Source organism: Rhinatrema bivittatum, chromosome 1, assembly GCF_901001135.1.
Source record: "Rhinatrema bivittatum chromosome 1, aRhiBiv1.1, whole genome shotgun sequence".
In the NCBI taxonomy this organism is placed as follows: Eukaryota; Metazoa; Chordata; class Amphibia; order Gymnophiona; family Rhinatrematidae; genus Rhinatrema; species Rhinatrema bivittatum.
The window spans coordinates 116749182-116770612 of NC_042615.1; the positions used below are offsets into that span (position 1 = coordinate 116749182).

The 21431-nt window shown below is 45.4% G+C and overlaps 1 protein-coding gene across 1 annotated transcript in view; it reads right to left on the reverse strand.

Moving 5' to 3' along the window:
- Positions 1-21431, reverse strand: part of LRP2BP (LRP2 binding protein) — a 101383-nt gene that overhangs the window by 51263 nt on the left and 28689 nt on the right. The window contains exons 5-6 of the mRNA XM_029586919.1: positions 12920-13062; positions 12738-12843 (exon numbers count right to left, since the gene is read on the reverse strand). Coding sequence (XP_029442779.1) covers positions 12738-12843; positions 12920-13062 — 249 coding nt within the window. The remainder of the gene's footprint in view (positions 1-12737; positions 12844-12919; positions 13063-21431) is intronic.

The window sequence follows — 21431 nt, forward strand, 5'->3', positions numbered from 1 at the left end:
TCCATGAAGCAGTCGTTTATTACACCCAGGAATTTTATATGTCTAGCAAGTCCTGATGTTACATTTACCCAGTCAATATTGGTGTAATTGAAATCTTCCATTATTTATTTATTTATTTATTTATCATCAAAACTTTTACAAAGTTTCGATGTTTAACAGAGTTTCCAAAGATTCATGTGATTGTCAACATAAATATTGTAGGCTTTATAAATGTAGATCGTATTTCCAACTATGTGATTTCAGTTATGTTTGTATTGCGTGTTTGCATTGGTTCCACATGTTTGCAAGGGTCTAGTAGGAGTTAAGTAATATCTGAGAGTCATTGGGTGCTTTGATAGGCTTTGGTAAACATCCAGGATTTTAGTTCTTTTTTGAAGGTTTTTAAATTTTGCTGTGTTCTAAGTTTGGTTGGGAGGGTGTTCCAGAGTTTGGGACTTCCTAGGGATGTGTCTCTCTTCCGAGTTGAGGTAAGCTGTTTGAAACGAGTAGGTGGAATCTTTAATAGACCTTTGTTAGCTGAGCGGAGGTTTCTGTTTGGGGAGGGTAGTTTTATAGATGTACTTAGCCAGTTTGTTTGTTTTTCGTATATTACTTTGTGTAATATGGATAGTATTTTGTATTCTATCCTGAATTTTATTGGGAGCCAGTGTAGTGAAATAAGTGTAGGAGTAATGTGATCGTGTTTTTTTGTTCCAGTGAGTATTCTGGCGGCTGTATTTTGGAGTATTTGGAGTGGTCAGATGGTGGTGAGAGGTAAGTTGAATAGCAGGGAGTTACAGTACTCCAGGTTGGAGAAGAAGAGTAGTTGGAGGTCTGTTCTGAAGTCGTTGATGGATAGGAAAGGTTTTAGATGGCATAGGATAAGGAGTTTGTAATATCCGTCTTTGATTTTAGAAGTGATGTGGTTCTTGAAGGATAATTCATTGTCAATTATGACTCCTAGGTTGCGGGCATGAGTGACAGGTGAGATTGCAGCTTTTTGATTCATTAAGTTGAGAGGTGGTAGTTGAGGAGCGTTGTTCTTTCTGTCCAGTATGATTATTTCTGTCTTATCGAAGTTTAGAATGAATTTCATGTTGGTTAGTAGTTGTTTTATTTTGGTGAGGTAAGTGGCTGTTTTTTTGTAGGTGTCTTCCAGAGTGTTGTGAATTGGGATTAATATTTGTATATCATCCGCATATATGAAGTGGGTCAGTTTAAGGTTTGAGAGGAAGTGGCATATCGGGAGTAGATAAATGTTGAAGAGTGTCGCAGATAGGGCGGAGCCTTGGGGAACTCCGGTGTCAAGGTTTATTTTCTTTGAGAGGGTATCGTTGATCGACACTTGGTAGGTTCTTTGTGATAGATAGGATGAGAACCATTGTAGGGTTTTTTCTTTTGCACCAATTTCAGAGAGACGGTCAATCATGATTGAGTGGTTTACAGTGTCAAAGGCTGCTGATAGGTCAAGCAGGACTAAAAGGTAGCTGTGTCCTTTTTCAAAGCCTTAGAGCACGGTGTCATTTAAAGATAGGATTAGTGACTCAGTGTTTAGGTGTTTCCTGAAGCCAAATTGTGTGAGGAGTAGGATGTTGTTTTCTTCCAGGTGATCGCTAAGTTGGGAGTGGACGATTTTTTCGATAATTTTGGCAATGAATGGTAGGTTTGGTATGGGTCGGTAGTTTAGTGGGTTTTCTGGATCAAGGCTGGTCTTTTTCAGTATGGGTTTGAAATTGCTGATTTTAGGCAGTCGGGGTAGTTTCCTTCTGTGAGGGATAGGTTTACAATGTCGGTTAATGTTTTTGTTATTGATGGTTCGATGGCTTTGATCGTTGGTATGGGTATGCAATCGATAGGGTGCTTAGCTGGGTTCATTTTCTTGATGATCGTTTGGATTTCCAGTGAAAATGCTGCATCAAAGTTGGGCCGCCAGCTTGTTGTTTGATTGATTTGTATTTTCACCGCATTGTCAAATTGGTTAGCTTCCTGGATTTCTCTTAGCGTTTCATCACCTGTCTGACCTTTTTGTCCAGGTGGACGGCAGTATACTCCTATTACTATACTCTTACCCAACACACATGGGATTTCTACCCCTATAGATTCTACTGATCATTTAGACTCTTGTATGATCTTTATCCTGTTAGACTCTATACCCTCCCGGACATAAAGTGCCACACCCCCACCAATTTGATCTTCCCTATCATTGCGGTATAATTTGTACCCTGGTATAGCACTGTCCCATTGGTTATTCTCTTTCCACCAGGTCTCTGTGATGCCAGTTATGTCAATCTCATCATTTACTGCTATACACTCTAACTCTCCCATTTTAGACTCCTGGCATTGGTATACAAACATTTCAAAGTGTGTTTTCAAAGCAGGTTGTATTAACAACCTGCTTTTCAGTCGATAGGGATAATTTGGAAATCTTTAGCTCAGGTGATTTTTTACATATAGGCACATGGACTACATTTGCTTTTATTGGAACCTCTCTGTTGGGATGCCCTGGACATCCTTTAGAGCCGCTGATCCCACTACAGTTGTCTTTTTGGTAACTGCAGACACATCTGCATCCACTTTGAGTATTCTCCACGATTCAAAGGTCTGTTCTGGCAAGAGATACAACTTCGCCATAGCCCTCATTACCTTGAGGCCCACCTCAGGAGATTCCCACTCTTGATCCATCAGCTTCTCCACCTTCTTCGGCAACAGAAAAGCCTTAGGGAGACCCCTGAAGTTCTCCTGGATGACTTTAATCCCCAGCTCCTCCAATACCTGGGGAATCAGCAGCCCCAGTTCCTCCTTCTGGAACAGACGGACCACCCGTGGGTCATCACCTTCCGTGATCAGCACCGCATCCAAATCCTGCATTGGATCTCCCAACACAGCCACTGGATCCTGGTCTGGATCCTGCATCAAATTCCCCAAGGCACCAACAGGGTCTTTCTCCAGATCCCCCGGACCCCTCTGCATCTGATCAGCCTCATCTGTCCCTTCCGACAAAACTTCCTCCACCACGGCCCTTTCTGAGTCCCAAAGAGCGCAGGATCTCTCCTGTCTCCACAGGCCTCCGATCCCTAACCTTCTTGGCCTCCCGAGAATTCCTGGTTAATGATCTCTTGGACCCCAAATCCATCCTGGCTAAAAAAGCCTTATGTAGGAGAAGAACAAAATCTGTTGAAAACTCCTCCGGATCCGAGAAGGAAGAGTCCTGACCAGTGATTCCTGAACCTCTCCCCATCCCCTGCTACCAGCAGGGTCCTGTTCAGCAGGAAACAGTGTGGGAGGGGAATCCCAAGGGTCCGAAATAGCAGCCTGACTCCCTGCATTCCCCCCCGGGATCTCCAGAGCTGGTCCAGCTGCCATCGTGCCCTTGCCTTTCCCCGGGGGTCCCTGCTCCCCCCGAGGCACACACGTGGCAAAACGAGGCCAAATCAAGTCGAGCCTACCCAAAACCACAGCCGCGACAAACTTTGCCGCACTGTGCAGGAGTCGGCATGCCGGCATGGTCGGGCCTGCACATGCGGTCGGGCCTAAAAATAGACCCTGCCGACACAAGCACTCCCCAATGCTGTCTGGTGCTGAACTAACAAGCACCCGGCCCCGACCAACCATGGCAATTCGGCCCACTCCCTCCTGTCTGCCTCCTGGCAGGAAAGACAGCAACTACAGCAACTTACCTGCTGCCTCAGCCCTGCTCTCAGCTGCTACTACTGTGCTCCTTTTACTTTTTTTTTTTAACCAACAGACTCAGCCAAAGCAAAAACAGGAATAAAAATACTTCCCTGCTTCTGGAGGATAATCACTGAAGGTGCCAGGGACACAGAGGAAGTGAAGGGCCCAGAGGAGGTGAAGGAGCCAGGACCTCTGGCTATCAACACCCTCCTGCCAAAAAGCGCTGCATCAGGACAGGGGTCACCACCCCACTATTCGCTCTGCTCCACCCAAAGGATGGCCCTCGAAGGAACCTAACACCTTGGGAAGCCAAATCTCCTTACTCTTCTTTTTTTTTTTTTTTTTTGTAACTCCAGACTGGAGGTTTGTACCTCTACCATCTGCTGGAGACAGAGAAATACTGAGAAACTGCAGGTGACAGTCTTGCTTATGTAGCAGTGCGTGGAAGTTTTGTTCTCTGCCTCCATCTTCTGTTAGGGATGCATAAATCCACTTGTCTGGACTGATCTGGGATACAAAAAGGAACTGCTATTTGTGCAGGCTGCCGAGCCGGGGGAGGACAAAAAAGCATGTGTACATTTGAAAAATTCCATGTGCAGGGGTGAATTGGGTAATCAGGGTTTCGGGCATGCCCTGGTTGTCTGGTCTGGCCAATCACATGGTTGGTGCTGATTGCAGTGGCTCCATGCCTATGGAGTCACTGCAACCACCAACAAGCCCCACAGTGGCTCAACTCTCCGCTCAGCCTGCCGCCTCGAAGTTTTACCAGCGACAGCCTGCACTCTACAGCCCTCCCCCCCATCCACCATAATGACGATGTCAGGAAACACTCCCGCCACCTCCCCTCATATATATCTTGCCTCTTCTGCGGTAGGAGGCAGCCAGCAGACCTCCCACCACTGCCTCACCACTAATTCACTGCCTCCTGCTGCTCTCTGCTTCTGGCTCCCCTGAAGCTTCAGCCAGTACAAAATAGTAAATTTAAAAAAAAAAAAAGGATCATTGCCTTTAAGCAGTTGCTCCTTCTCTTACCAAGGAATCTCCTATTCAAAGCATCAATGGGCAGTTCTGCCTCGATCCCTCCTGACTACCAATAGAAGTAAAAACATTTTTAACTTCTTCACTGGTAAAGGAGGATTAGAATGAGTGTGAAAGAGCACATGTATATGTGTGAGCAAGAGCATGTGTGAGAGACAGCATGAGTGAGCATGTGTGTGAGTGTGTGGGCAAAAGCATGACAGCTTATGTGTGAGCGTGAGTGTGCAAGTAGGCATATGTGTGAGTAAAAAGGTGCAAGTGAGCCAGTATGCGTGTAAGTGCGCAAGTATGCCAGTGAGCATGTGAGTGTGAGAGCATGTGAAAGCATGTCTGTGTGAATATGAGATGAATATAAGTGAGGGTTCATGTGAGACAATGTGTGTATATGAGCAAGAGCGTGTGTGTGTGTGTGTGTGAGCAAGACAGAGAGCAAATCTCTTTGTGAGAGTGTGAGAAACTGTGTGCATGCGTGATTTTGTGTGACAGATTGTGTGTGTGTGTACATGCGAGAGAGCTTGTGAGCAAGCAAGAGTGTGCATACATATCTATCTGAGAGAGAAGAGTAAGTTTGTGCGATACCCCTCGACTCATCAACGACAATCTCAGGGTGACTGAAATCAAAAGTTACATCAATGAAGACATAACAGAGCACTATCCCTTTCATCCAATGTACATCAATAACAAAAAATGAGGGGATTAAATTTTACACAATGGTGACTGTTTCACGCTGTTTATTGCAGATGCATAGAAGATAAGTATTGAGCATTATTTCCTTAGTTATTTTGACATACCGTACCCAACAAAAAACTTTTGAGGTTAGTAGAAAAGGATAGAGGGGTGAATGATTTCTAATCTTATGCTGGTGTATGATTCCGTTTAAATCCCGTTTAAATCCCATTGTGGGCAAAAGACAATTGAGTTAGTTTTCAGCATTCATATGGACCGATGCAGTAAAGAGTGCTCAGGCCGAGCACACTGTTAGCCCCCGGTTGGATGCGCGTTTTCAATGCCCCATTTTTACCCCTTATACAGTAAGGAAAATGCGCAGCCAAACCCCCGAAACTAATAGCGCCCGCAACATGCAAATGCATGTTGATGGGCCTATTAGTTATTCCCGCGTGATACAGAAAGTAAAATGTGCAGCCAAGCCGCACAATTTACTTTCAGAAATTAACGCTTGCCAAAGGCAGAAGTTAATTTCGGCCAGCACCGGGAAAGTGTACAGAAAAGCAGAAAAAACTGCTTTTCTGTACACCATCCATCTTAATATCATAGCGATATTAAGTCGGAGGCCCGAAAAATAAAAAAAAATTTAAAATCTGCCTGTGGCCCGCGGGTTGGAATACGGACGCTCAATTTTGCCAGCGTCCGTTTTCCGAACCCGTGGCTGTCAACGGGTTCGAGAACCGACGCCCGTAAAATTGAGCGTCGGCTGTCAAACATGCTGACAGACGCCGCTTCTGTCAAACAGGAGGCACTAGGGATGCACTAGTGTCCCTAGCACCTCCTTTTACTGCGGGCCCTCATTTGCATATTTTTTCTTTCTGAATCGCGCGCCCAGGAGAGCGGGCGCTCGCCGGCTCTCCCGCAGGTTTTTCTGTATCAGCCTGATAGTAATTTAAGATGATTTTGTACTGTGTAAAATTTAAGCCCCTCATTTTTTGTTATTGATGAAATCAAAAGTTCCTAGGTATGGAAAGCAGGGGATTTTTTTTATCCTTAATTTTAATTAGTGTTATATGACGGGTTCGCTTATATACAACTTACAATCCTCCTGTGCATAGTTCCTATTTATTTTATTGTTTCTTGTTATTTACTTTCTCATTGCTCCCCTAATTTCTTAGCTACTTATTACACTAAATGTATAACCATTCTCTTTATATTGCTTTATGCAACTGTTTATATTGTTCAATGTAACTCCTACTCCTTTCTCTTCTCATTTTTGCTTTTTGTTAACTGTAAACCGATGTGATGTACATACAAACACCAGTATATAAAAGCTTTAAATAAATAAATAAGAAGAGGGTGAGCCAGGAAGAAGTGCCTGTGAAATGTGGAGGCTTCTGTCTGAGGTGATTGGGCTGAGTTCTGAGAGGGGCAGCTGGCTGTGGCACCAGTGAGTCTCCTGAAAAGTGGAGGTGCTGAGAAGGGTTGGGAATGAGTAAGAGAGGGAGCTGCTGCAGGATGGGTAAGGGTTGGCAGCAAACAAGATGTTTACATAATGATATGGCAGTGCTGGGGCGGGGGACACTCACTGTCAGGTCTATCCAGTAAAGTGCGGCCGCGTTTACCCCGCTCCTAACCCGCATTCTACTCACTTTCCGGCCGCGTTAACCCTTCCTGTGATCCCGAATCCCCTTTAACCTACTCCTACCGCGTCCTAAAATCCCCGGGCAACCCCTTCCGCACGCGGCATGTATATTGCATGCAAACGAGCGAATTAGCTATTCCCTAGCATCCCATAACCCGCGCCCCGACTATCGCTATCTTTCCCTGCTGTTTTGTCGCACGTTTAACCTGCTAACTTACCGCCTACCCTTACCCCTGCGGTAGAGGCAGGGGTAAGGGTAGGCGGCAAGCTTTCCCCCAGCCCCCGCTCACCTGCCCCGGCCGCGATCATGGGTGCCGGTCTCCGGGGCAGCCCCAGTCCTCTCCCCTCCTCCCGAAGCAAAAAAAAAAAATAAGCGAAAAAACGTTGCAGCCCCCCTCCGATGTCTGGAGGGGGCTGCAAAAAGTAAGTCGCTTCGTACTGCCAGCCCCTTCTTCCCTCCTCCCGGAGCAAGGCTGCTTTTCGCGCCCTGCTTCGGGAGGAGGGAAGAAGAGACACTGACAGTGTTAAGCGGCGAAGCAACTTACTTTTTGCAGCCCCCATCGGACCTCTCCTGCCTCCCGCTGCGCGACTTACTTTTTTTTGCAGCCCTCCAGCCATCAGCAGGAACGGATCGTGGCTCCCCTGCCTCCCGACAAAGATTGGCGCCTGCACGGGGGAAAGCGGCCCCTGTGCGTGCAATTGGCCGCTCAAGACGTGGCGACACATGCCGTGACGCCAAACGTCGGTATCTGTCATTTCAAATGACATTTGAAATGACAGATACCAGCGTGGCGTGAAGCGTTAGGCCCGCGCACCCAGGATACTGTATAGGCGCTCTATATAGTAAAATGGGTTGCACGGGCCTAATGCTTCACGGACCCTTCTTAGACGCGGTTTACATTTGCATGAAATTATAGTTCAGGATCGAGCGGTAGGTGAGCTGCACTGTGCGTGCGGCAACTGCGGGTGCGCCGGGCACTAACGCAGCTCTTCCTACCGCTCGGTACTGGATAGACCTGACAGTGAGCACATGTGCAGCAGCACAACAGCAGAGTGCTTATGTGTCTGAGAGAAAGAGAACGTGCATATGTGTGAGTCTGTGTCAGAGAGAGACATGCCCACATACACTTTGACTGTGTGTTTGTCTGGGTGTTTCTCTGGTACAAAGACCCACACAGTCTCTCTCTTGCTCTCAGACACAAAGACACAGCCATACACTGAGAGTGAGAGTGTGTGGGTGTCTTTGTGTCAGAAAGAGACACCTCCCCCTCACACACACACACACACACACACACGCACACACACACACTCACACAGGGGCGGATTGTGGGAAAATAGTGGCCCGGGGGATTTTTCTCCATACTGGCCCATGGGTGCCCAATTACACATACAATTTGGTAAGTCACCAAATACAGAATAAAGGGACCATAAAATATACACAGAAATGCACAGACAAACTGAACTGGAAATCACTACAAGTTAGACTATATGTAATGCAGCAATGGAAAAACTGAAAATACCATTATTCCTCATAAAACATCAAACAATAAAATCAAGAACTATAAAACATCAATCACAATAGGAAAATCATACTAAAAATATATATTTCAAAACTGCTGATGAATAGAACCTCCAGTAATTTAACTCATATACAAATTTTTGAAAATTTCCCAACACCATTAAAATATTTCAAAAACAGCAGACATCAATTAATAATCAATAAAACTAATAAGGATAGAAAAAAATCCCCGGTTCTCCATACCTGGGAACTTTTAATTCCAGTCACCTTGAGATGGTCATGAATAAGTTGTTCTCTAGCACAGTGGGTCTCAACCTTTTTTCTGTCGGGCTACACCTGACAGATGGTTCTTACATATGTGACACACTGAACACATGACCATCATAGGGCTAAATGTAAAAGTACAGTTTGCATCCACAGGAGCCCCCCTGACCCACAATTATGGATGTAAAGCAGAATTATGACATTCCCCGTACAACTCACCTTACAAAAAATCTATTCTGGTTCTAGTGTCATCTCAGTAACAGCAACACAAACTAACTACCAGGCTCAATAGCTCTACTTATGAAAAGTCAACAGTTTATCACTATTGCATGTCCTCTTGAGAAAATACAACAAATAAGACTGATACAGTAAAATATCTCACCTCGGTCACATATCAGAACTGACCTAACATACTCCCAGGATCTGCAGTAATGCACATAAACTAATCCGCACACAGTTACACCTGCACTATGGAATGCACTCAAACAGTAACAACCCTACCTATGAAAAAGCAACACTACAAATATTAAATCAGGCCCTGAATACCAATACACCTCCTATTAGGAAACAGAACTAGCCAAGTACCTATAGATCCCAACACAGAAATAATTGTATAACTATACTAATAAGCAGAATAAATGTTTCACAACAACTATGAACAGAATAATATCCAACAATTAAAAACTATTTAAAATTCTCCAAACACCAATAAAATATTTCAAAACAGCAGACACATTGCATAATATTCAGTAATTAAAATGGCAGTCAATCAAGAAAAATAAACTTAAAAAGCCACCTTTACTAACCCCCTCCAGCAGCTCTCCTACTCCTCTTCCATGCAGGCCAGAAGCACACACCAGAAGCAGTAGTGGCTGAAGCTCTGTACTCATGGTCCTCTTCCTTAGTGCCCATAACCAGTCTCTGTCTCTCACACACACACATACCAGTTACACCCCCATGACCAGTTTCTGTCTTTCACACACCAATCATCTCCCGACCAGTCTCTCTCTTACACACACACACCAGTCACCTTCCCGAACAGTCTCTCTTTCTCATGCGCACACACACACACACACACACACACAAGCTTCCCACTCCCATGTTCTATCTTACATATACAGGCTTCTCACTCCCATGCTGTGTCTCACACACACACCCAGGTTTCTTACTTCTGCTAGCTCTCTCCACATGCACAGGCTTCTCATTCCCATAATGAGGCTTTCTTTCTCTCACACACACACTCCAGCCATCTCCCTGACCAGTCACTTCCATTGTCTCTCCTATATACACACACACACACACACACACACATACCACCTCTCTAAGCAGTTTCTCTCAATCACACACATGCTCTCTCTCACACACTTATATAGATGATCTCAATCAAATGCTCTCACTTACACACGGGCTCTCACTCACAGTTACACATGCACACTCTCAATCACACATACATACATTCTCTCACTTACTCGCTGGCTTTCTCTCATTTCCTGCACCCCCCGAGCACAAATGGTAGCTGCAGCAGCCTCCTCCTCTAGTCCCCGCATGCCAAGAAAGAAGAATCCCATCGGCCACAGGAGGCTAATTCTGCTGTCTCCTGTGCCGATTTCTGGCTGCTTCTAATTTTGCTTCGGGCCCACGTTACTGCTCGGGGCCGCCTCTGCCGACGCTATTTTTTTCATACGGCATGGCTCTTTCTTCTTCCCGTGCACCCCCACTGCGCGTCACTTCCTGTTCCGGGACACGGTGGTGGCAGGTGCGGGAAGAAGAAAAGGCCCAGCCTCAGTTGCCAGCCTCCACTAACATTGCTGCCATTCCCATCCGGGCTTGAACGTGCTGATAGCCCGGGTGGCAATGGCAGCAGTGGAAGATTGTCCCTCTCACTCGGTGAGGGAAAAGGGGGGGGAGAGCAGTGGGAGAACGGTTGAGAAGCGCTGCTTTGGAGGGATGGGGTGGCCATTTGGGTAGGAAGGCTTGAGAATGAAAGGAGTTTGCCGCAGAGGAGAGCTGGGAGGCAGGCATTCAGCCCGCGGTGAGGCAGCGGCAGGAAGTGTGCTGGCTGCCTCCCGCCGGCAAAATCGCAAGCGGGGCAGGCGCAAATGGAGGTGGCGGGGCACGGGAGAGGTGCCGCGGGGAAAATTCAAAAGCGGCACTTAAGCGGAGGCCCTCGGGGCAGGCTTCCACTCTCAGAGAAATGTCACGTGATTGGAGTGACCGGCCCACCGGGGCATGTCCGAAGCCCCGATAGGCCAATCCGCCCCTGCACACACACACACTTGTTCTCTTAGACACAAAGGGGTGGATTTTAAAAGGGTTACGGGCATAAGTTACGCACGTAACCCTTAAAACCCCCCCCCCCCCCGTGCGTGCCGAGCCTATTTTGCATAGGCTCAGCGACGCGCGCAAGCCCCGGGATGTGCGTATGTCCCGGGGCTCGCAAACATAAGCGTGGCAGTGGGCAGGGCCGCGGTCTGGAGGCGTGTCTGGGGGCGTGGCGGCGGTCCGGGGGCGGTCTGGGGACGTGGCCGAATGCCCCGACACAGCGGCCTGTGTTGGGGCCAGCTGTGCCGGCAGACAGCCGGTGCACGCAAGTTACGCCTGCCTCTAAGGTGAGGGGGGGATTTAGGTAGGGCTGGGGGGTGGGTTAGATAGGGGAAGGGAGGGAAAGGTGGGGGGGAACAAAAAGAAATTTCCCTCGGAGTGGCCTTGGAGGGAACGGGGAAAGCTATCGGGCCTCCCCTAGGGCTTGGCGTGCACAAGGTGCACGTGCGCACCCCCTTGCGCGCGCTGACCCTGGATTTTATAACATGCGCGCGGTAGCGCACGCATATTATAAAATTGGGTGTACATTTGTGCGCACCGAGTAGTGCGCACAAATGTACCCCCCACACGTAATTTTAAAAATCTGCCCCAAAGTATAGTTTGGAAGTGTCTCTCTCTCTGACACCCACACACTCTCATGCTCAGTGTATAGGTACATGTTTGAAAATGTGTATTAATAGTTTCCTTAGTATGAAAGTCTGTCTGTGTGACTGAGCACGTCCATGTCCTAGAGATTGTGCCTGACACAGTGTACGTGTGAGAGTGTGTATACACCTTACACTGGTTGGAAGTGTAGTTGTCTCATTATTTGGAAGCTGGTTCAAGAGCTCATTGGTTGGCATGAGACTAACAACAGACCAGGAATCCAGGATATATCTCTATCTATCTATCTATCTATATACTGTATATGAGATGTAACCTAACTTGTGAGGTACCCAACTGACTGCATGGATGGAAGGGGGCCTGCAGCTCTGTTTGCTCCTCTCTGGAATAGTGTGCTGTACTTAATTATTTATGAAAAATGTGGCATTTATTTTGGCTGAATTCTGTCAACTCCAAGTTACATGATATAACTCTAAAGGGTTGGCTTGATGTGCTTTTGGAACTGTTGAAGAATGTGCTGCAGGGAATGCGTACAAGGGAGTCGGACAGATAATCTGTGGGCAGTTTTGAAAAACAATCCCCTAAGCTAATGTTTTCCTTCAATCTGTCCCTGCCTGTGTGTGCACACTGCTGTACTCCCCCAAACTGAACACACTCAGGGGAACACCGCTAACAGTCTGCACGCTATGGAAGCCGGTGTGAACTTTTAGCCGGCTGCAGATGACAATAAATAAATGGCATTATTTACCCAGGTAAAACTGTTCTGAATATTATTCTCTAAAGGTCTGAGTTAAGCACAGACTCAGGGGATACACTGAACACAGAGCCCGCATTATGAATAAAAAGAGAAGATAAACTGATCAAATATTATTACTAGGTAAATAAAACAGTGAAAGACAAATATCAATAATCTATCTTAAAAGTCGAAAGGCAAAGCACAGTAGCATAAAAGGCCCTAGTAGAAATACAGTCAGTTATATACTGCAGATATTACATTTTCAAGTTTAAAAAGACGGAATAGAGCATGACCTTTTTCAGATCTTTGTGATCTGGTGTGGAGTAAAACATTCCCAGCGCACTCTGGGCCTTCACACTTGCTTTTGGATTTCCATTATCTGCAGCGAGGAGCCACCACCTGGGAAGAAAAAGTAGTCAGCAACACAGCCAGCCCACATCCTTCCAAAGTGAGAGCAGTGAGGAGCCAGGATTACCTTTCAGCTTCTGCGTCGCAGTGCTTAACACCAAACCCTTCAAAGTAGGCTCTTCCCACGTTATACGCTGCAGCACATTTTATATGTTTGGCCTTGGGGTTCTTGGAGCAGACAATTCTCAGCATATGTTCCAAACCTATTTCCTTTCAAAAAAAAAAAAAAAAAAGTTGTTCATAATGAAACGCTTACTGTAGTTATGGCAGAAGGTGCTCTAGCTTTACAGCAAACTCTCCTAGTATTTTATGCCCCTTGGACTAAGGAACCTTCATCAGTGAGCTTGCCGTGCCAGACCAAATCACCTTCCACCTAGTCGCTGTGCCTCCTCTCATAATATTTGTTTCACGAGAGTGAGAAGAGATTAGAAATTGATAGCCATCAGCTTTCTCTGTGTAGCCTGTGCTAGCAAAATATTCTGTAGATACCTTTGTGGGTGGGGAAAATAAAATTCAGTTCCTCATTTTTCATTTCAATGTATGTTTCATTTCTGCTCAGAGAGCTCGTGATAGCAAACTTTTAGCAGTAGGGGGTATGGCCATAATAAATGCCAGCTTTTGCATATCTTTGGCATTTATCCAGCTAAAATTTAACCAAATACGTTAGGGGCATTTTGGAGCATGGATTAGTTAGCTGGGAAACTTATTTGGCTAGCACTGATATTTGGAGTTAACCAAATAAGATTTTCCAGCAATGTCTAGCAGCCTCAGGAGCAGGGTTAAAGTTATCCAGGAATGCATTCCCGGATAATTTTAAGTTTAACCAGCTATATTCAAAAGAATAAAGCCAATTAAGTGCCAACAGAGAGAAGCCGAGCAAGCCTCACAGCCCAATCTCCCTTCCCCCATCTAAGCGAGGTCAAGCTTGGGCCTGGTGATCTGATCCCCGCCCCCCTCCTCACAAGCTCCCAAAAGAAAACTTTAAAGCATAAGGCCTGTCCGGCAGATCAGCACCAAACATCCTACCCCCCACTCTTCCCACCAGTTTGTTCAAAATGACTTACCTCCAGCCCCCGCCACCTGCCTCCTCACGAAGCCAAGCTTAAACTTCCTACCCCAGCTCGATCCCTCTAAATCCCTAAATGCCCCTGGAAGCTTGGAGTTAGCATCTGGCTGCTGGGGTGACCAGCATTGCTCTCCTGTGGGAGCACTGAGACGAGAAGAAGATCTTGCTGGTGACTGAAGAGGATTGGTGAGTATTGCTTTGGGACATTTTAGGATTTAAAAAGTTTGGGGGAGAGTGAAATAGTGGGATATATTCTTTAGCGTGTGTGTGTGCCTGTATGAAAAAGCAAGCCTAAGGTAGGTTATTCTAGTGTCTGTCTTTCCCTCCCACCAATCCCTAAGCTCATTCTATGATTTATAGGCATGAGGCACTTTCACATTACAAATCAATCAGGATTTTATCTAAAACACAGGATTCCCCTAGCCCTTATCAAGAATTCCAATTATCCCCTTGCAAGCCACAAGCAGATTAATAGTGAATACACCACATAAATGTAAAGGACTCTAATGTGATATCTCACACTGCTTAAGTAGCTGGACATTTGTTTTCTCTTTTCCAACATTTTTGTGCATACCATGATGTCTTTCCTTGTCGTTTTATTAGACAAGGACAGAGATAAGGCAGCTGAAAGAAAAAATGGCTTATTCGAGGGAAGACGGCTCTACTCTTGCAGCGGGTATCATACCGGTTAGTGAAGTTGCTACATCATTAGTGACGACCTTGGAAGGCAAATTTGAAAAAAATTACCAAAAACTTGAATCACTAAATTCGCAGCTTACTGAAATTACCAAAAAGCTGTAGGAAGCAGAGCACAGAATCTCCAGGACAAAACATGAGTCTTCTAGCAACTACAGTCAGAGGTGGGGCAGTTCCAGAAATTTAAAACTGATTTGTTAGAAAAAGCTGATTTGGAGAAGTGCCCCAGATGTAATAATCTCAGGTTCATGGGTTTCCGAAAGTCAACGATAGAGAATAGTCTTAGAGAAATGTTTGAAAGTTGACTCTCGCCAGAACTTTCCTTATCTAACAAAAGCAAGCTACTGAGACTAGAAAGAACTCATAGAATAGGCAGAAAGCCTAATGGCTCCAATTGTCTGCTTGTGGCGGTAATCAAGCTCCTAAATTTTGCTCATTAAGGGGTAGATTTTAAAACGTGGGCGCACATGGATGCTACAGAGGCCAGGAATTATATTTCATTAGTGGGGCTCCCCAAACTGTCTATGCAACAGAAATAGATCTTGAATGAGTTAGAGGAAGTGCAAAGGGTAATTTCACAAGCCAAGCTTTTTAAGACCCCCAGATCAAGATGGCTATTTTAGTGAATTTTACAAAGTACTAACAGGTCAGATTTGTGGTACACTGGATCTGTATTTTGAAGAGCCAATAGCCAAAGAAAGGTTTTAATTTAATACCAATAAAGCTATAATTATTATTATCCCCAAACCGGATTAGTATCTTTTGAAGCCTGAATCTTATCGTCCTATATTTTTTTTTTTTTGTGTGAATATTTTTATTGGAATACAGTAAGTAAAAGAGCATCTGAGAACACACAAAGTTCTAAGAGTGCGACAACAACATCAAGAAGAGCCATAGTGCAATGAAACACAAACAAAGATTCTGATCTGGAAGTCAGCTATGAAACACAGGACCCCAGTTAGGTAATCGCACAAAGAAACCAAACTGTAAACCGGTTTTTTTTTTTTTTTTAAACAATAATAAACTACAAAGATACCCTCCCCGCCTCCCCCCCCCCCTTTTTCCCCCGGGCAGAGCACTGGTGTATAAGCTAAGAAACAGAACATTGTCAGCAGAGGCTACGAAGAGCCATATACTTAACTAATATAGTTAGTGTGACGTGTAGAAGGCAAAAACAGGGGACAGAATACAAAGGTAATAATACACATCATGATATTACTCCAGATTCCTCCACCGGCAGAAGTTTCACATAGTCCTTCCATAATAATTGGATTTTTTGGTATTTCTCACTAGAACTGTGTTTGGCAGTTAAGAGTTCCATATGCATGAGGTTGTGAAATTTAGTTTTCCAGACTGGAATGTAAACAGGCGTGTGCTGAGTCCATTGCGCCAAAACCGCAGCCCGCGCAATAAGAATAATCTTTTGGAATAAGCCCTGTTGGAGGCCAGTAAGTTCGGAGTCCGCCATCTCCGTCATGCCAAGGAGCCAAAGTCGAGGATCTAGAGGAAGAGCAAGTTGCCACATCGAATGAACTAAAGACTGCAAATACCCCCAGAAAACCTGTAAAGTTGGGCATGACCAAAAACAATGATAAAAATCAGGGTGTGAGGCGGCACATCGAGTACAGTGTATATCTGACGTAAGTCCCATATAATAAGCATGACATTGAGAGTAGAAAGCTTGGTGTAGAAACTTGTACGTCTGGTCCCGTAGCGTGACATTCACCACAGTTCGAGAAATATGTGTAAAGCATGCCTGAAGGTCCCGCGATGAGACGGCCTGTGGCAAAACCTTATTCCATTTTGCAGTAACGCTCTCCAAGGTTGGTGCTAAAGTCAGTATCGCCAGTGCCGAGTAATATTGTGAGGCAGACATTCTTTTCCCGTCATCACCAATCAAAAAATCACGGACCTTGTGTCCCTGAAAAAAGGTCGGATTTGCCTTTTGCTCCTCCAACATAAAATGCCGAAGTTGTAAGTATCCATACAGATCAGAATGAGGGACAGAAAAACGGTCCATAAGGTCTTGAAAACTGCACAGCCGATAACGATCTGCTTCCGACTCCAGGAGTTGGTACATACACTGTAAACCTTTAATTGACCACAACTTGAAGATCATTTGCGACATTCCGGGCTGGAATGTTTGACAGCCACGAATGGGTAAGCAAGTGGTCACTCCCGGAGTAAGTTTAAATTGCCGACACAGCCGCTTCCATACTTGACGCAGGGGCCGTACCACCACACTGGTAGTTATTAATTTTGGAAGGGAGGAGTCCGATAGATGTAGAGTAGCCCCAGGAGCATGTGGAGAGAGCCAAGCTGTGTAGTGGTCCATTGGAGAATAAAAAGCCGTGCCACAGACCCAGTCCCTTACATGACGTAATAAACATGCTTGATTATATCGCTCCAAATCCGGGCAATTGAGACCTCCCTGTCCTTTGGGTTGCATTAGAGTCGTTAAGGAAATGCGGGCCTTTTTACCATTCCATAGATATTGCTGTAGTCCTTTGTTAACATCTCGTACATCCTGTTTCCTAAGCCATAGCGGCAACATATGAAAAAGATACAGCCATTTTGAGATTTCCATCATCTTCAATAGCAAAATTTTTCCAGATAGTGACAAGGGTAGGTCCCTCCACGCCGTGAGATGGGTAAGCAATTTCTGCTTCAGAGGGGTGACATTTAACCCATAAAGCTTACTAGGTAAGGCAGGGATGTGGATACCCAGATACTTTAGAGAGGTGCCCACCCACCTCAAGGGGAAGGTACCCGGCCATGCCGAGTGCAAAGTACCCAGTATATCCAAAGCCTCTGATTTTTCCACGTTGATTTTTAACCCGGAAAAAGTCCCAAACACAGCCTGTAAATGTAGGACATGTGGTAAGGAGGCAGCAGGGTTACAAAGAAAAACCAACATATCGTCAGCAAAGGCCGCTACTTTGAAATTCCCATTCTTGTAATGGAGACCCTGAATAATAGAGGATTCAGCCAATTTCCTTAACAGGGGGTCAAGGGTAAGAATATATAGAATCGGGGATAGCGGGCATCCCTGCCGTACCCCACGTGCAATACCGAAGGCTTCCGATATAGTGTCATTAGCTACAATATGAGACATTGGTTGATGATATAGAATAGAAATGGCCTGTATAATCTTATTGGGAAACCCAAAACGCCGCAGGACAGAAAACATATAATCCCAGGAAACTCTATCAAAGGCTTTTTCTGAGTCAAACCCTACCGCCATGGATTCAAGACCAAGGGAATGCGATGTTTCTATGGCAGAGAGTAGGCGAATAACATGGGCCCCTGCATTTCGGCCCCCCACAAAACCTGCCTGGTACTGTGAAATAATAGAGGGCAAGACAGAATTCATTCTTTGTGCCAAAATCCTTGCATATAATTTTAAGTCGCAATTTAACAAAGATATGGGGCGGTAAGAGGAGGCTAAAGTGGAATCCTTCCCTGGTTTGGGCAAAACAGTAATAAATGCTTTGTTAAACGAAGGAGGAAATTGGTTAATATCACAAGCATGGTTGAAAAAGGCTGCTAAAGGCCCCGCCAACGAAGCACTCAGAATTTTATAATATTCTAAGGTAAACCCATCCGGGCCCGGGGACTTATGGTTTTTACCTGTTTTAATAACACCCCGTATCTCCCCTTCAGTAATGGGTCTGCAAAGAAAATCCCTCTTGTCCTCTGGGACCTGAGGCAATCTTATATCTTGAAAGAATGCCTCTTCTTCTGCCGAACCCCCTGTTCTGTCCTCACTGTAAAGTCTTTCATAAAAATCACGCAAAACTGTACAGATCTCTTTAGTAGAGGTAACATGATGGCCAAGGTGGGTTTTTAGGCCCCCAATAAAGGTTTTACGGCGTTTTATGGCTACCATCCGTGCTAGTAATTTACTAGATTTATTCCCATACTGAAAGAAAAAATTATCAGAGGCTTTAAGTGACTTTTGCGCCCGAAGATGAAGGTGGGAATTTAAGGCAGTGAGGCAAGCGTTATAGGCATCTTTATGCACCTGGGACGGAGAGTTAGCTAACACTCTCTGGGCTGTGTGGAGCTGGGAATCAAGCTGCAAAATGAGTGCGTTTAATTTTTTCCTCTGTGCAATGGAATAGGCTATCACCTCCCCTCTTAACACTACCTTGCTCGTTTCCCAGTATAGAGTGGGGTCTACTACATGCTGCTCATTATTCTGAGCATACTCATCCCACTTTTTCCGGAGATACAATTGAAAATCCTTATCTGCATGTAAAGATCCAGGGAAGCGCCACGTCCTCTGTCCTGTCCTGGGAGCAGCTAGCCAGAGGTCCACCCACACTGGGGCATGGTCAGCTATCACAATAGATTCAATATCTGCTGTGTCCACCTTGTCCAACAAGGGTTTGGACAGTAAAATGTAGTCTATTCTTGACAAGGTATAGTGCGCCCTAGAGATATGTGTATAAACTTTATTATCTGGATTTAAGAGGCGCCAAACATCTAACAGCCCCAGACGTTTACAGAATTGGCGAACCCCAGAGTCCGCGGAGTCCTTGAAGCTTTTTGGGATGTAAGATTTATCCACGCTAGCCTGGAAAACACTATTAAAGTCTCCCACCAAAAGGAGTTCGCCCTGAGAGCTAGTTAGTAAGATATTAGTTACCTTAGTAACAAAGGCTGGGTCCGGAGTATTGGGAGCATATATAGTGCCAATAGTTACCGTTTTCCCTGCTAGAGTTCCTATAACTATTAAAAACCGTCCCTCCGGGTCCTTAATTTCCTGGATAAGTGTAAAGGGGATATTCTTATTGATAAGTACTGCGACGCCTCCCTTCTTCCCCTTAGCTTCCGAGAAATAGCAAGCAGCAACCCAGTCCCTGCAAAGTTTCTTACTTTCAAGGGCAGTTAAGTGTGTTTCTTGTAAGCAGGCGATGCCAACCTTTAAACGCTTTTAAATGTTGGAAAACTTTCTTTCTTTTAATAGGGGTACCCAACCCATTAACATTCCATGAAATTATCCTGCATTTACTACCCATAACGGCCAAGGTATGGTGTGAGCCATAACACAGGATGAAAAAAAAAAAACGGAAGAGCAAGCTCCCAGCCTAACTCACCCTCCCTAGTAAAGAGCTGTGTCCAGCCAACAAAGGTGTTCATCACACAGAGAAATACCAGTAAGAAAGGAAAATGAAAATTCAAAAGCATACATAATCCCAATAACACCAGTGCCCTCCCCCCCACCCCCATCCCCGGTCCCATAACCCCAACAACTAGTAACCCGTCCAGACACATAAGCCTGGTAGTGGAGTCAATCATGAGTGCTCGGACCTTCCAGAGCTCCCCTTCCCCCTCCATTTTAACTATATAGCCTTCCATGCGGTATTAATACTTAAGGGCTGGAATTCAGGGAGTCCAAGAACTTCGTAGCCTCTGCCACTGTTTCATACGATTGCCATTTGCCTTCATAATTAACGCGAAGCTTAGCTGGAAACTGCATGATAAACCGTAAATTCTTGTCAATTAACTTTCCGCAAACAGGGGCAAAGGCTCTCCTCATTGCAGCCACTCTCGCCGAGTAGTCCGGTGCAAGCCGAACGTTTGCTCCCTGGAATTGCACAGTACCACATTTCCTAGCTGCTTGCATCAGTAGTTGCTTGTGATGGAAATTGAGTATTTTCATAATGACCACTCGCGGCCGTGACTGGTCTTGACCCTTGGCTCCCATCCGATGGGCCCTCTCGATTTCTAGACAGCCCTCCAATTCCGGCAGGCCCAAAGCCTCTGGCAGCCATTTTATAAGAGAAGGCCTAAGCAGGTGTTCCTCTACGCTTTCCGGTATTCCTAGGCATCGAATATTGGACCTGCGGGCCCTATTCTCAAGGTCATCAGTCTTAGCAATCTGCTCTTGTAGCATTTTATCAAGAGTAGCCACCTGCCCACGCAGGCCCGTGACTTCGTCTTCCAAGGAGGACGTGCGGTCCTCGATTTGATTGAGCCGTGGCGCATAATCCGTGATCACCTCCCTCAGGGCCCCAATCTGGTCTGAAATGCCCGTCAATTTGCAGTCCAAAGCCGCTAAGACTGCTTCTTTAATTTCAGTCACCGTAAGCGAAAGCGGCACGGTTACCTGTGCTTCGCTCTCCTGCATCGGCACAGCCGTTCCGGGCGCCATCTTGGGATCCGGCCCCTTGCCTTTTTCTTTATCGCGTTTTGCCAGCTTAGGAGGCATGGGGGACGGCGTTTTGGACATAAACGAGGTAATCGACATAGGCTAAGTCCGTTTTGAGCAGAAAAGGGGTACCGCAGAAGATTGTTGCCGGTGGATGGAGGCGGAGGGGAGCCTGGCGTCCGGAGCGAGATCAGATGCGTCCGATCCCGTTCACCACATCACGTGACTCCTCGTCGTCCTATATTTTTAATAAACTTTGATATAAAAATGATGACTAAGATTATGGCAGATAGGTTATCCAGCATGTTTCCTAAATTGATTGTGGAAGATCAGGTTAGCTTTGTTAAAGGGAGGCAATCAGCAGATCATGTACAGAAAATCATAGGAGGCAATTTTAAATAGGAGGTAATTTTAAAAGGAGTTACATGCATAAATGTAATATATTATCGTAGCAATTTTCAATTCAATTTCAATTCAATTTACTTATGCAGGTAAATCCTATGAACAATTCAATGGCATATATTGTAGGAATTTTCAAAAGCCTACTTACACGGGTTGAGTGCATTTACACATCTTAAAGCCAGTTTTACGTGTGCAAAAGTGTTTGAAAATCAAGCCCATATCTTCTATTGAACAATCTATTTTGTGAAAATGGGAGTC